General features: G+C 39.8%; 1 protein-coding gene across 1 annotated transcript in view; it reads left to right on the top strand.

Annotated features, from left to right (window-relative positions):
* Positions 1 to 1,782: 1,782 nt before the first annotated feature.
* Positions 1,783 to 12,903, top strand: part of STK32B (serine/threonine kinase 32B) — a 173,505-nt gene continuing 162,384 nt past the window's right edge. The window contains exon 1 of the mRNA XM_074589075.1: positions 1,783 to 2,047. Coding sequence (XP_074445176.1) covers positions 1,972 to 2,047 — 76 coding nt within the window. The 5' untranslated portion in view covers positions 1,783 to 1,971. The remainder of the gene's footprint in view (positions 2,048 to 12,903) is intronic.

Here is a 12,903-nt window from a genome sequence, read left to right as displayed (position 1 = left end):
ATATCACTGTATCTGAATTTATCAGCTCTCTGGGTTTGTAGATGCTGCAAGCTCTGAGCTCTCAGCCACACAGCACAGGGTCTTACCCATTACATTCAATTCTAACCAGCCTTTCCCTGAAAGGTTGTAGCAGGACTATATTGTGTTCAAAGACAAGTGATGCAAGTAGCTAAGGCAGGTAAAAATTGTAGGCGAAGAGACTGAAAGTTCTCCTACTTTATGTAGAATTTGTTCTTGAGCTTTTCCAAACTCAGCTATACTGAAAGAAGTGTAGTAGATATTACAGAAGAATGTTAGAGCCTTTCTGCCTGTATACATGAAAACAGATATACCTCGGCTTCAGGCTCCTATTCCTTCTACTTTTTCTCCCCTTGTAACAATGAAGAAGCCAAAAAGGCAGCTTCCATTTGATTTTTAATTAGTGGATTTCCCCTACAGGAACTGAACAGATTTTGACTTGGATACAATCAATAATGATATAGATACTTTTTTTATTTTATTTTACCTGTTTCCCTCTGGAGGCAGTTTCACAAGGAATTGTTTCTATCTCACCTCAAAAGTTGCTAAAGGTAGCATTTTCAGAAGGGAGTGGGACAGCTATTTCTGTGTATAAATAGCAACTCTAGAAAGACCTCATTACTGTTCAGGACACATGGAGATACTTGTATTGTTTTGCTAATAGGGAGGAAATAAATTAAATACATGTAAAGTGCTTAAAAGGGTGAATACATGTTTACTTGCATTTAAGACACAATCACTCCCTATTCCTTGACAAAGCTCAAAGAAGTATTTGATGAGGTTTGGTTTACAAGTCTCCATTGTTTGTGTGGAGAAGGGGACAGATTTTTTTTTTTTTTTACTGTTTGTGTATTGTGGTTCAATAGCTGTGATTTTCTTGTGCTGGTATAAATCACGACGAATAGCAGGTGATTCATGTTATACCTTACCCTTTCTGGTACTTTTCCCTAGTGCACTTTCACAGTGGAGTCATTTCAAGATACACACGATAGTATATGTGTGTGTACATACATACACACACACACACGTGCATTCTCCACATCCAGAAAGACAACCCCAAAGCTCTCCCCGCCCTTCCGCCAGGCCCTCCCTGGGGACATCCCCGTCCCGACGGCAGGTGGCGGTATGGGGCCGGCATGGCCGCCCCGCCGCGCCCCGCTCCCCGGCGTCCCCCGCTCCGTCGGCCGGGGGCAGCCCTGCCGGCTCCGGTCTCCCAGCGCTCCGGGTGGGGGGCCCAGCGGAAAGAAAAAAGCCGGGCGGGGGGGGGGAATTTCTCTCTTTTCCTTTCTTTTCCCCTTCGTAAACTCAGTGAAGTTCGGTCAACTGGCTGCGTCCCTCCGCGCTGCCGGGGGCGAGCCCCCAGTCGGGAGGCAACTCTCGACCCAAGGCAGCGCTCACACCCCCCAGCCCCTCACACACCTCGGGTCCCGGGAGCCCTCGGCTGCCGGCGGCAGCCGGCCCCGCCGGGGGCCGGCCAGCTTCTCCGGGCGGTAGGAGCAGCTCCGTCGCCGCCATCAGGCTGGGGCGGCGGGCAGCGCAGGGCGCGGGTGCCGGCCCCGCTGCCGGGGCAGGAGCGTGGGCTCCGCGCTCCCCAGCCGAGGTCTGGGAGGAGGAAAAGCAGAGGGGGAGGATCCGCGAGGATCCAGGTAGATCCAGCTTTTACCGCTTACCAAAAGCCACCAGCAGCAGGACCTCCGCCTCCTCCCTCCCTCCCTCCTTCCATCCCTCCCTCCTCCCCTAACTCCCTCCCTCCCCTGCCCCTTCGCGATGAGAGACGGGCCAAGTCGGTGCGCGCCAGCCAGCCGCGATCTCTGCCAGGGGCAGACGGATCGCTTTCATGTCGCAGGGTGACTGCTAGCCCTGCGGAGGCTCCCCCGGCCGGCCCGGGCTGGGGCTGGGGCTGTGGAGGCGGGGTGCCTGCCGGCGGGCCCCGCGGGATGCTGGCGGCGGGGGATGCGGAGCCGGCAGCGGACTAAGATGGGGGGCAGCCACTCCCACCGGGCGCCCGTCTTCGACGAGAACGAGGATGGTGAGTGCGGAGCTGTCCGCGGTACCGATCCCCAGCACCGCGCCGCCACCCATCCTCCGGCGGGCGGGCGGGCTGTCCGTCTGCCCCGGGGTGGGCTGTCTGTCTCTTTGCCCCGGGGTGGGCTGCCCGAGGAAGGAGGATGGGGAAGCCCGCCTTTGTTTAGCCGTTCTGCACCGATTTGCGTGGGGATCTGCTTTTTTAGCCGAAGTCTGGCATGCCGTCGCTTGGGGTTTAAGCACATGGCAGGTAACTTCATCCACCCGTTTATGAATGAGCAGTGTTTTGGAGATGGGTGCCCACTTTTTTTAAATTTTCATTTATAGGTGACTCTCTGCCCACCTGCCCATTTTAAATGGTAATGTCTTTCTCAGTCAATATACTTCTTCCATCCCCTTTACTTTCTGAAACTTTTTTTTAGCTTTTTGTATTACTCTGAGATTCTTCTCCCTGCCTAGAAAATACGTCATAAGAAAATGTATCTTGTAAAGTTTTTGGAAGGCAATGGAAAAGTTTGCATAAAATATGGTGTTTCATCACTATTTATGCATTTCCCTGTCATTTTCATATGTAGATCATATTTAACTGGAATTATGTGACTGCATTTCAGCTACAATCATCTTGGCTTTTGAGGCAAAGAGAACACCGCACTCTTAGGAAGCAAATATTTGTATATTATCACCAGAAGTATTTTTAATGTTACTTATGGGATAGATGTTGTTGCCTATCTGGACAATTGGTGCTTAATTTTGAGTATGTTCCTTTCCCAGTAGTTCCCAATGTATTTTATTAGGAGGTGATTTTGTCTCAATACACAATCACATTGTTTCGGCTTTCTCAGGCTCGTAACAAATGAAAAACATGTATGCTCTTCCCTATGTGTTCAGGACACATGGAGATAACTTGATTTGCTAATAGAGAGGGAATATATTAAATGCATGTGAAGTGCTTAAAAAGGTGAGTATACATCTACTTGCATTTAAGACATAATTATCATTTCCTATTCCTTGACAAAGCTTGAAGAGGTATTTGATGAGGTTTGGTTTACAAGACTCCATTGTTTGTGTGGAGAATGGGGCAGATTGTTTACTATTTGTGTATTGTGGTTCAATAGCTGTGATTTTCTTGTACTGATATAAAATTTCAGTCACTTACCGTAGGTCATGCTATGTAAACAAATGAGAGGGAAGGAACCCACCCCTCCCACCCCCCCAAGGTAAAATCTTGATCATGCACAATTAGTCTTGCAAACCTTGAGGCAACTCACCAAGAAATACCCAAGAGTGAAAGCATGGAGTTGATCTTGTCTAGACACCCTAAGGTAAAAAAATAGCCATGCCTTTGCCTTTGTAAGAGTTTTTATTGGGCTCTCTTGACTTAGCAGTTTCCACAAATTATTACCACTTTTTTTTTTTTCCATGAGACAAGGTTGTGGTCAGTTTTTGAACAAAATGAACGAAGTTCCATAGTAAGTTACTGCAGAGAAGACTTCATGCCACGTAGTTCTTTTTCCCTGAGGAAAACATTTCTGTAATGTAGCCATTATTAATACCTGATAAAAAAAAAAACAAACCGTAAAGTATTCATGGATTTCTATTAGGCCATTCTTTGTTCTTTGCCTTTGTTGGTTTGTTTTGTATTTTTTTTTCCCCCCATTAAGAATGTTCCTAATATAATCTTTTTTTTTTTTCCCTCTTAAGATGTTATGCTTAGCACAACCATCTAGGTCAGAAGAGTCCATTGCTTTTGAAACAATAATCTATTTCCTATACTACTTACAAATTATTATTCAGGATGGCATTTTCCCAAGTACCTAAATAATATAGGAAAATATCTCCTCTTTCAAAATGTATCTTACAAGGTTTAATCCAAAATCAAGCTTTATTTCATATTCCCACTAGTAGCTACAAGAGTCGCTGTTTTCCACAATATTGGACTCAATATGAAATATAAAAAAAAAGGCAAATGAGAAAGTATAGCAGGAAGAAGTAGACTTGTTTCTTGAGAGGGTATATTTTTGCTCAAGAATGACAATGCTCATCAATTCAAAGAGAACTGGAATAAATGAGTTATGTATGAATGTGTAGGCATAGTAGAAACTAAGCTATTTAGTGTATTGTGTGTAATGTCGCAGCCGCCTCTTAAAATGAGAAAAACAAGCAGAAAAAAGTATTGTCGTTTTATGTTCGTATGTGTTAATGATGGATGTAGAATAAAACATGAATTTTGGAAGAAGAGATTTAAAACCATTTATTGTCACTTGGTAAATCATAGAAAAAGTTACTTATTCAGTGTATCACTTAACAAAGAAATACATGGAAATAGTATGTGAAGAGCACCCAGGTACTGCCTGACAAGCCTATAGAGCGTCTGCTCTAGAGTTAAAACTCATGCTTCTGTCTAGTGAGAATAGGTGTTGATCCATTGAGTAGATCTATACACTATAAGCTTTATGTAGACTTCCCACCACGCTTAGGATAATAAAAAATGATCCAGCCAGAAGGCTGGACTGCATGCTGTAAATCTTCAGTTATCACAGACAGCATAACATATCATTATCCTACAATGATATTTTTAAAGGCCAGAATACATACTGTTTTAAATCTAGCTATATTTTTTTGTGTTCTATTTTTGTTAGAAGGATCTTCCAGAACTTCACTCTTTGAATGGTTAGAAACATCCGCTTTCCTGATAAAATAATTCTCAACTTGTTTATAAGATTTATGTTTATTTCAACTTTTTTGTTAAACAGCTCTCCACCCTCCCTGATTACTCCAGTGCATTGATAGACAGTAAAAATGTCCCCTCTCACTCTTTGTTTTGTAAGAAAACCTGTTCCGGTTTTCTCTTATTTCCACTGTTTTTTCATTCCATGCATTTGAACTTGTCTTGGTTACACACAGATAACCCAAATTATGTACAGAATTGCAGGTGAGTTTTCACCAGGACCTCATGCTGGAAACAGTACTTCCTGATGTCTACTGGAAATAACTTTCCCGGTACAGCCTATATCTTACATATGCCCTTTTCAGGGATATATCATGTGGATAGTTCAGTCACCCTGTGTTCAGTTAGCCCACCTATGCCCTGTTCAGAAGTTTCCTCTGATGAGCTCCCAATGTACAGCAGAAATTTTTGGTGTTCCTATCTACATGACCTGGCATTTTGCATGGCTGAATTTTGGTCCATTTCTATTATTCTTATTCTCAAAGATGATCGCTCACTTCTTTCCTTGTGATGCTCTTATTCTCCACTACTTTACCAATGTTTTGTATTATTACCACTCTCATCAGCTCCATGTCAGTTATAAAGTCCACTGAATATTTTGTGTAAATATTCATCTGGATCATTTCCAGACTTCATCTTCTTTGCTGCTAACCCCCTGTCAGCCTCACAATTCCCATTTCAAAAGAACATTTTTTCTTGTGTTACCCACCTTGTATTTTGCCAATTAATCCTCGTCTTGTTCAGCTTTGCTTATACTTTCTTATATATCACTTCACTGAAACTGAGAAAAATGAAATCTAAGCCAACTCTACCATCTACAAAATAAGTTCATCTTCAAGGAAAAGTATCTGGTTACACTTGCGCAAAAAACTTCTTATAAACCCATACTGTATTTATCTCATGTTTTCTTCTTAGCCTAGGTTAAAGCACAACAACAGCTAGAAATATCCAGTGAACAGAGTTCTTTGTTTGCCTAGAGCTTATACTCTGGCGAAAGAATTTCAATGGAAAAATACGTTTTATTTCTTGATTTTTTTATTGGTTGGATAGACAACTGGGTCTGGTGTAGCAACATCACTACCTCTGATCAAAGCTAGACACTGTAATGGTGTGGAACAATAACTGTTTTTCAGACATTTCAGAAGTGTTTTCAAGCTAGATACAACACTAATTGCGTAGTCAACTCAACACTCAGGTAAAAGGAAAACAGTTTCGTTTTGGCTGATATTGCTGAAGCAAAGGAATGTTGACTCTCTTTGCCTCAAATAGTTCTTATTCTCATAACGACTGTCCTCTCCTGAATATATATACCCGTTACTAACATCTGTAGAGCAAAGCAGAACATCTTTCCTCATGTCCCTCTTTTCAGAAACAACAATAAGTTCACAAGAATGGTAACAGAAAGGCAAGAGGAATATTCACCATTGGTAAACGTTATTTTCAAATTCTCAGCAAATATCATAAGTAACAAATATGTTAGCAATAGCCTGATGACCGTAAAGAGTATCTTTCATGCTGGATTTGCTTAACCGTGCTCTGATAAGACTTCAATTACATTTAACAGGTGAAAGTGAAATAGTAGAAGAGTCATTTAGAGAAGAGTTGAGTCAGGAGAGATATTACTACTACCAAATAATAATAACATATTTGCCTATATTGTGGTGGAAGATAGATACTGAGAAAAGGATAAGAAACAACAGAAGTGTTAGAGTCTAGAAGCTGGTCCTGTGAACTGATATGTCAGTTTTATTTGATTATATGGGGCTTAAAAAGTGAGTTTTGCTACAGTTACTTTTAGAAACAAGTTCACCGAACTTTTTAAGAGCTTGTTTTTATTTTTATAGTATGTGACTACATTTATAGCAAATATGTATTTCCAAAGAACCTTTCACTAAGCACTTTGAAGCTATAGACCTTGAATACTTCCCTGCAGAGGTCCGTGCAACATGCTGTGCCCCAGTCTTGTATGAGGGAAATGAGGCTTATTGGCTTATTTCTACATGGCCAGTCCCTGATTCACTGTAGTGCTTATGGATCTACTTAACTTCAAGGAAGTGCTGAATCCCACTGCTTTGCCTGAGTCATAAGGCTTCATTCTGCTGTAGTGTCATAACTACAGAGCTCAATGGAAATCTTATGTGCATCCTCCAGAGTTAAACTTTAAATTCTAAGTTGTAATTTAAATTAATTTCTACCTCTCCTCTACCTCTTCACTTCAGACTTCAGCTTATATGAACAATTTTGGTTGGTGAGTTGCAGAAAAAGTCATTAGTAAATGACCAGCTGCTGAAAAGACGATCTTGTACTACCAGCATAAAAAATAGATACAGATCCTAACAAAAATACCTGTAATTAATATGGATTCAGGTAGCTAAATTTAGCTAAATGGCTGAGTTTATATAAAGTGCAGTGGAATCTGAAGATCTATAAAAGTGACAGAGGGAAAAATGACACACAAGGGTTTCACTTGAAACCAATTTAAAGCAACAATTCAAAATAGAGTATGCAGTGTCCAGTTATTGTCAGTGATATGATAGTGCTCATCAGCCTGCCGTCACAAAGCTGTTACGGATAATGTCTGAGGCACTCACATAACAACTACAAAGAGCTCGAATCACGAGGCTAATAACATACTCTTTTTCAAACTAATTGTTTCATAAAATATAGCCCTACGGAACAGTGAAATAAATGGTTTAGAATCTAAATACTTTTTGTTAGTGAAAGTAAAGAATACAGGGTGGGATTAGTATTTCTGCTGGATTTTTGGTTTCTTCATGCAATTTCTGTGGCGGGTTATGTAGCATTTTACTTTTTCCTTCACAAAGTTGAATATTCTGATTCCCTTTTAGAACTGGATTGGGTAGGAATACTAACCACATTATGACTTAAAAATGCTGTAAGGCACTTCTGTGTCAAAAAAATGGATAAAACGTGGCTGTTGAAGGCTTTATTTTACACTGGATATCAAAGTTTTAGATAAATAAGATCCAGACCATTGGATTTTTTTTTTGTCTTATGACGATGTTGAATTATATACAATTTTATTTTCCATTTACTGAACTTCAGATGTGAAGTCATCATTATATGTAGTGCAATACATTTCAGAAACCCTACTGCTAGTGTCTGTACAATCACAGAACAAAATAGTGATCAGTGTCGAGCTTGTAGTTACAGGATGGTATGAGACGGTTGGACAATACAGACAGAAAAGAGAACATAGAAGAACAATATGATAATTCCAGACAGTCAGAGGTACCAACTGCCAGACTGTTGTCAAGAGTTTGCATGGTCTGTGGCAAAGGAGGTTCAGAAGTAATAACACAGCATTGGAACCACCATCAGCTATTATCTTCCTGACTGAGTCTTCTTAAAGCTTTGGTACAATGTATACAAATAATGTGGACTTATTCAGACACTAAATGATAATTATAGGTGAAGTTTAATACCAGATCACGGATTTCCCTTTTCTACAGGGAACTCTGAAGAAAAGCAGGATGAATCTGGCACTTCCATCTTAGCTTCTTGCTCACAAAAAGGAGCTGCGCACCTCTGTTCCCCCATTTGACTGTCCTAAAAATGTTGTGCAATATCTGGTTTACCTCACACTGTCAGGATTAGAACCAAGACTCATTCAAGGGACAGCTAAAGTATTTACCAATTGTATTTTACTTTACCATCATCCAGATTCAACAAAACCTCTGCCAGCAATGGCTTAGAGATGGACCAGATGAATTTTCAAGATCATTCCTAAACATATTTTCTACAATTCCAAGATTTAATTTTCTGCTTTGGTGGAAGCATCCTTGTCAGGACCTCTGTCTTAAACAAAGACATCATGTAAGTCTTTGCTGCTGCTTTTGTAGCCTTCCAGAATTTACACAAGTGGTTGGCATGACACCTACCTCTAAGAATGTTAAGGAATTTCTTGGTGGCTTGTTATCTAGGAAGGGTAAGTGCTCAGGAGAGGTAACATTTCACCCATGTTGTTAAGTGTGTTATGTAGCGTGCCTGGATGTCAAGATAAGCTTTTTGGGTAACTAAGTATAAATAATTCAAAGCTAACCAAGCATCAAGCAAGATAAGCTTAGAGAATCCTATCCACGACCATGGAAAACTATGAACATGAAATAAACTCTGAGAAAACAAGATTATTTTCTGAATCTCAACACCATTGCCTCCTATCCCTGCCTACAGATGTTTCTTGCAGTGAAAGGGTAAGGCTCTACTCCTTCAGCTGTTCTGTTGGGTTTTCTGTGCCAAAAGAGTAGGCTTTCAGAGAGCTGAGTTCTGAAGGACTGGAGAAGCTGAATGGTGGAAGAAGCAGCACACTGGAAAGTAAATGCTTAGCTTTCACACAGACAAATGATGTTCAAATGTACAGAGATATTAAACTGACTCTAGTCCTCAATATTGGCTTCACTTCCAGTAGAGTTCAAAAGATAAGCCTTTCACTTCTGCCAGGGAGATCATGAGGCTGGTTGCACTGACTCCCCTCTGACACTTTCCCATAGAATAAGGGAGAAGGGGTCTATGTCCTCACATTGGGCTCCCATGTGACATCCACTGGGTCACTGGTAGCATCCGGCATGAAAGTGAAAGAATTCCTTGATGTGGGTGTGTGGATGTGGGTTACGGAGGCAGCAGTAATGTGGGAATGCAGTTTTTCATGAACCTTGAGTAACATGCTGTCCAGTGAATGTAGAAAGTTCATCCTGGAATGAAATGTGGCACCTGGCTGAATTAGAAAATGACTGAGAAAATCTTTGGAAAAAAAATAGTAAGGAATTATGATCTCGCTCATAGATGCTCAAAGAAAATAGGTCTTATCCTACCAGAACTGTCTTTGCACAGTCACTTCTGAATGTGGGCATAAGAATGAAGAAGGCAGGGTTTTTGCTGGCCAAGCGTAACACTCTTACTTTTTTCTAGCTTCCTCATTAAACAGCAAGGCTGGGAAAGCAGAATCAGAAACATTCCTGATGCTAAACCTAGTGGGCAGTGACACCTGGGACCAAGCACTGAAGAGTGGAAAAGAGGAAAAGATTGTCAAATTAATTTTGGATGTTTCACAGTGTTTCGACTTAGCTGGAGTGAGCTAATGCTGAGATGGTGGGAAAGGTGTGGAAGAGAAAAGTTTGCTACTGATATCAGCCAATACAAAGCAAAAATTTCTGGGAGGATATTCAAAGGAAAAGAACAACTTCAAGTTCAGCCTGGTAGTGGAGCTCCACAGTATCCTGTCACGGTAAAACATGTGAGGGGAAGGGACAAAAAGTAGGGGACTTATCCACCAAACTTAGCAGGCAAGAACTTTCTGGAAGGGGAAGAGCAGCAGTAGTAAGCAGTGTGCACATTAGGGGACCTGATCTCTCTTGAGCACAGTTCTGCTTAATTTCATGAACTAGTTAAATTGATTACCTTAAACTACGTTACTTACTGCCTAATGTAAGCCTATGTTGAGCTGTTGCTGAATTTGCTGTTGTATATATATACTATAAGCTTCCCTGCAACAGGAAAAAACAAAAGATTATTACTCCGCAAAGGTCAGAAACTTGTGCTAGCAATAAACATTGTTTTTTTAACTAAATCATTTTCTGAGTTTCCTTTGACTCAATCAAAATTTGGCATGAATAACAACTACAGGGTGTTTGTAGAAACAGAACAGTTGTCTTGATTTTTTTCTCCTTTGGTTAAAGAAGAGCAAAGCTGCTTTACTCTCTGGGGTTTGGTTTCTAACACAACGGTTTTGAAGAATAACACTGGCTTTTATTTGTCTGCGTTTGATCCCAGGAAACTGCTTTGTTTATCAGAAATGCCTGTTTGTATCACACACTATCTGCAGATGAGCACTGGTGGGGTCCTAAGATGCCTACACCTTTTCAGTACAAAAGAAGGTTGAGTGTTAATACATTTATCAGGGTCTAGAACTGATTATCTTAATACAGTATTTCATGGAACATCCTTTGACTTAATTTTAAACTCTTAAAAATGAAAATTATACTGTATAAATGATACATCATGTGTATACAGTACTATATTATACTGTACACTTCAAGTTCTTACTCTTCAAGATCTTGTAGTAGATGGGCTTTTATTGTACTTTCTCTACGTGAAGTTTTTTTTGATAGATACTAGTACTGTATCTTTATAAAACAGAAACTTTTGGAGAAAAGATGAAAGAACGAAGGCATCTGTTGCTTCACTGATGAGTACTACCAGGCTTTCTCTTTCAGTTTCCTCGCTTAAAAGAATCTGACAAATACAATAAAAGTGTAGCATGACTGTTTTCAGGTTGTCCTCAGGAAAATCGCAGTGTTATATGTTGGCCTATTCCCTTGGGCAGTCAGCATTCACCTGAAGTGTCCAGCAACAAGGGACACTTGTAAGTAGGAGTCTACTTTTGTATCACAGAAACGAGGACTTTCTTCTTTCTGTTCCCAAATAAGTTATTTTCCACCCCAATAACCAGAAAACTTGTTTACACTGTAATTGTCTCTCACCTGAGCAGTTTGACCTTGTCTTTAGCTCCCTTAATTTCAACATTGACTCTTATCAACTTGTGTATTTTCATAAGTAAATGAAACAGTCTGAACGGACAGGGTAGGATTTGTAAGGCAATTGGACAGTTTTGTTTTTAACCACTGGAAATTTGAACTCCATAAAAAATGTTCCCAAAAATCTGAAGTCTCTTCTTAAATCACCGCCTCAGTTCTAGAGGCTGTCAACTTTCTGTATTTTCCAATCTGGAATTCTTTGTCTGTCAGGAAACCTAGCAGTATGCAACCAAGGAAAGTTTACTGGAGATTTGGCCCTGAGGGACATGGTTTAGTGGTGGACCTCACAGTGTTAGGTTTACGGTTGGGCTCAATGATCTTAAAGGTCGTTTCCAACCTAAAAAACTCTTTGATTTCTGGGATTACATATTTCACTTGTATTCAGTCCATCAGGGTTCTTTTTTCAGTTTTGCGTATTAATAGTTTCTGCTATAAATAATGGAAGATGCTTTCTATCTATAATAATTTTTTCTCCTACACCCTTTTGCTATGATCTCTGTCACAGACCTTGACACAAGAGTATAAAATTCTATAATAGTCTTATACTTACAAATGTTGTACCCTATTTTCTGACATGGTAATTAACTGCAATGTAGACACATAAGTTACTTTCATTCATTCCGTAATTAAGACAAAAGCATTTTTCTTTTAAATGTAAGGAAGCTTTCTTAGAACGCATTACTAGAATTGGTGGCAGCCTAATATACAAGTTTTTAAGGCTTTAATGATAACTAAGCATAGCTGATAAATCTGAAATTTATTTCCCAAATTTTATATGCCCATAAATATTTTCTTCATAATGTCATATCATAATATAAAAGTTTGTATTTTGTATTTAATTAATCCTTTTCTCCTTTATCTATTTTGAAAATGTTTGGTTTAGATATGTTAACCAAATCTACCCCACAGTTTGTTTATCTGACTCAAATTGAAATACGAATTAAACTGTGCTTTTTAGCCTCCTAATTCTATCTGGCAATATTTTCTTGCTTTTAAGTTTATTTCCACTTTCTCGTCATTTTCACTCTTTCTTTCTTTTTTTTTAAATTATTTTAATTCCAGTTCTTTGATGTTTGGAAACTTTTAGATAAGTTCTACAGCTGATGTACTTTTCTGCCCTGTCATTTTTAGTTTGGTTTGATAGTTAATGAAATAGAGCACCGGTTTTGTCATTGTATTGCTAACATTGTTCTGTATGAGAAAGACTTTTGTATTAAGTAAGATAAATATACCTCAAAGCAATATGCTGCAATAGACAAAAAATATTTTCCTTCTTTTTCCTACTTTTGCAGTAATAAGGGAACACCTGCTGTTCCTTATTTAAGATCCAAAAATGCAAACTGAGTTAATCCTTCCAGTAATTATTATTTCCTTTTGATATTGTTCTGCCTCCCTTGCTGAGCTATGAAAACTGTTCTTAGCCACCCTGTTAAAACAGAGATGCAATATAATCACAAAATCACCATTAGCCTCCTGAGTGTCCTTCACAGCTTTCTGAAACTATCCTCCGCTTCTCCCCAGTTTGTTTTCACATTATGTTATAAAGCTCGTTTTTATGCCTTTTGGGCTTAGGTTTAG

This window comes from Larus michahellis, chromosome 5 (genome assembly GCF_964199755.1).
Source record: "Larus michahellis chromosome 5, bLarMic1.1, whole genome shotgun sequence".
Taxonomy (NCBI): domain Eukaryota; kingdom Metazoa; phylum Chordata; class Aves; order Charadriiformes; family Laridae; genus Larus; species Larus michahellis.
This window is presented reverse-complemented; position numbering and strand designations above follow the sequence as displayed.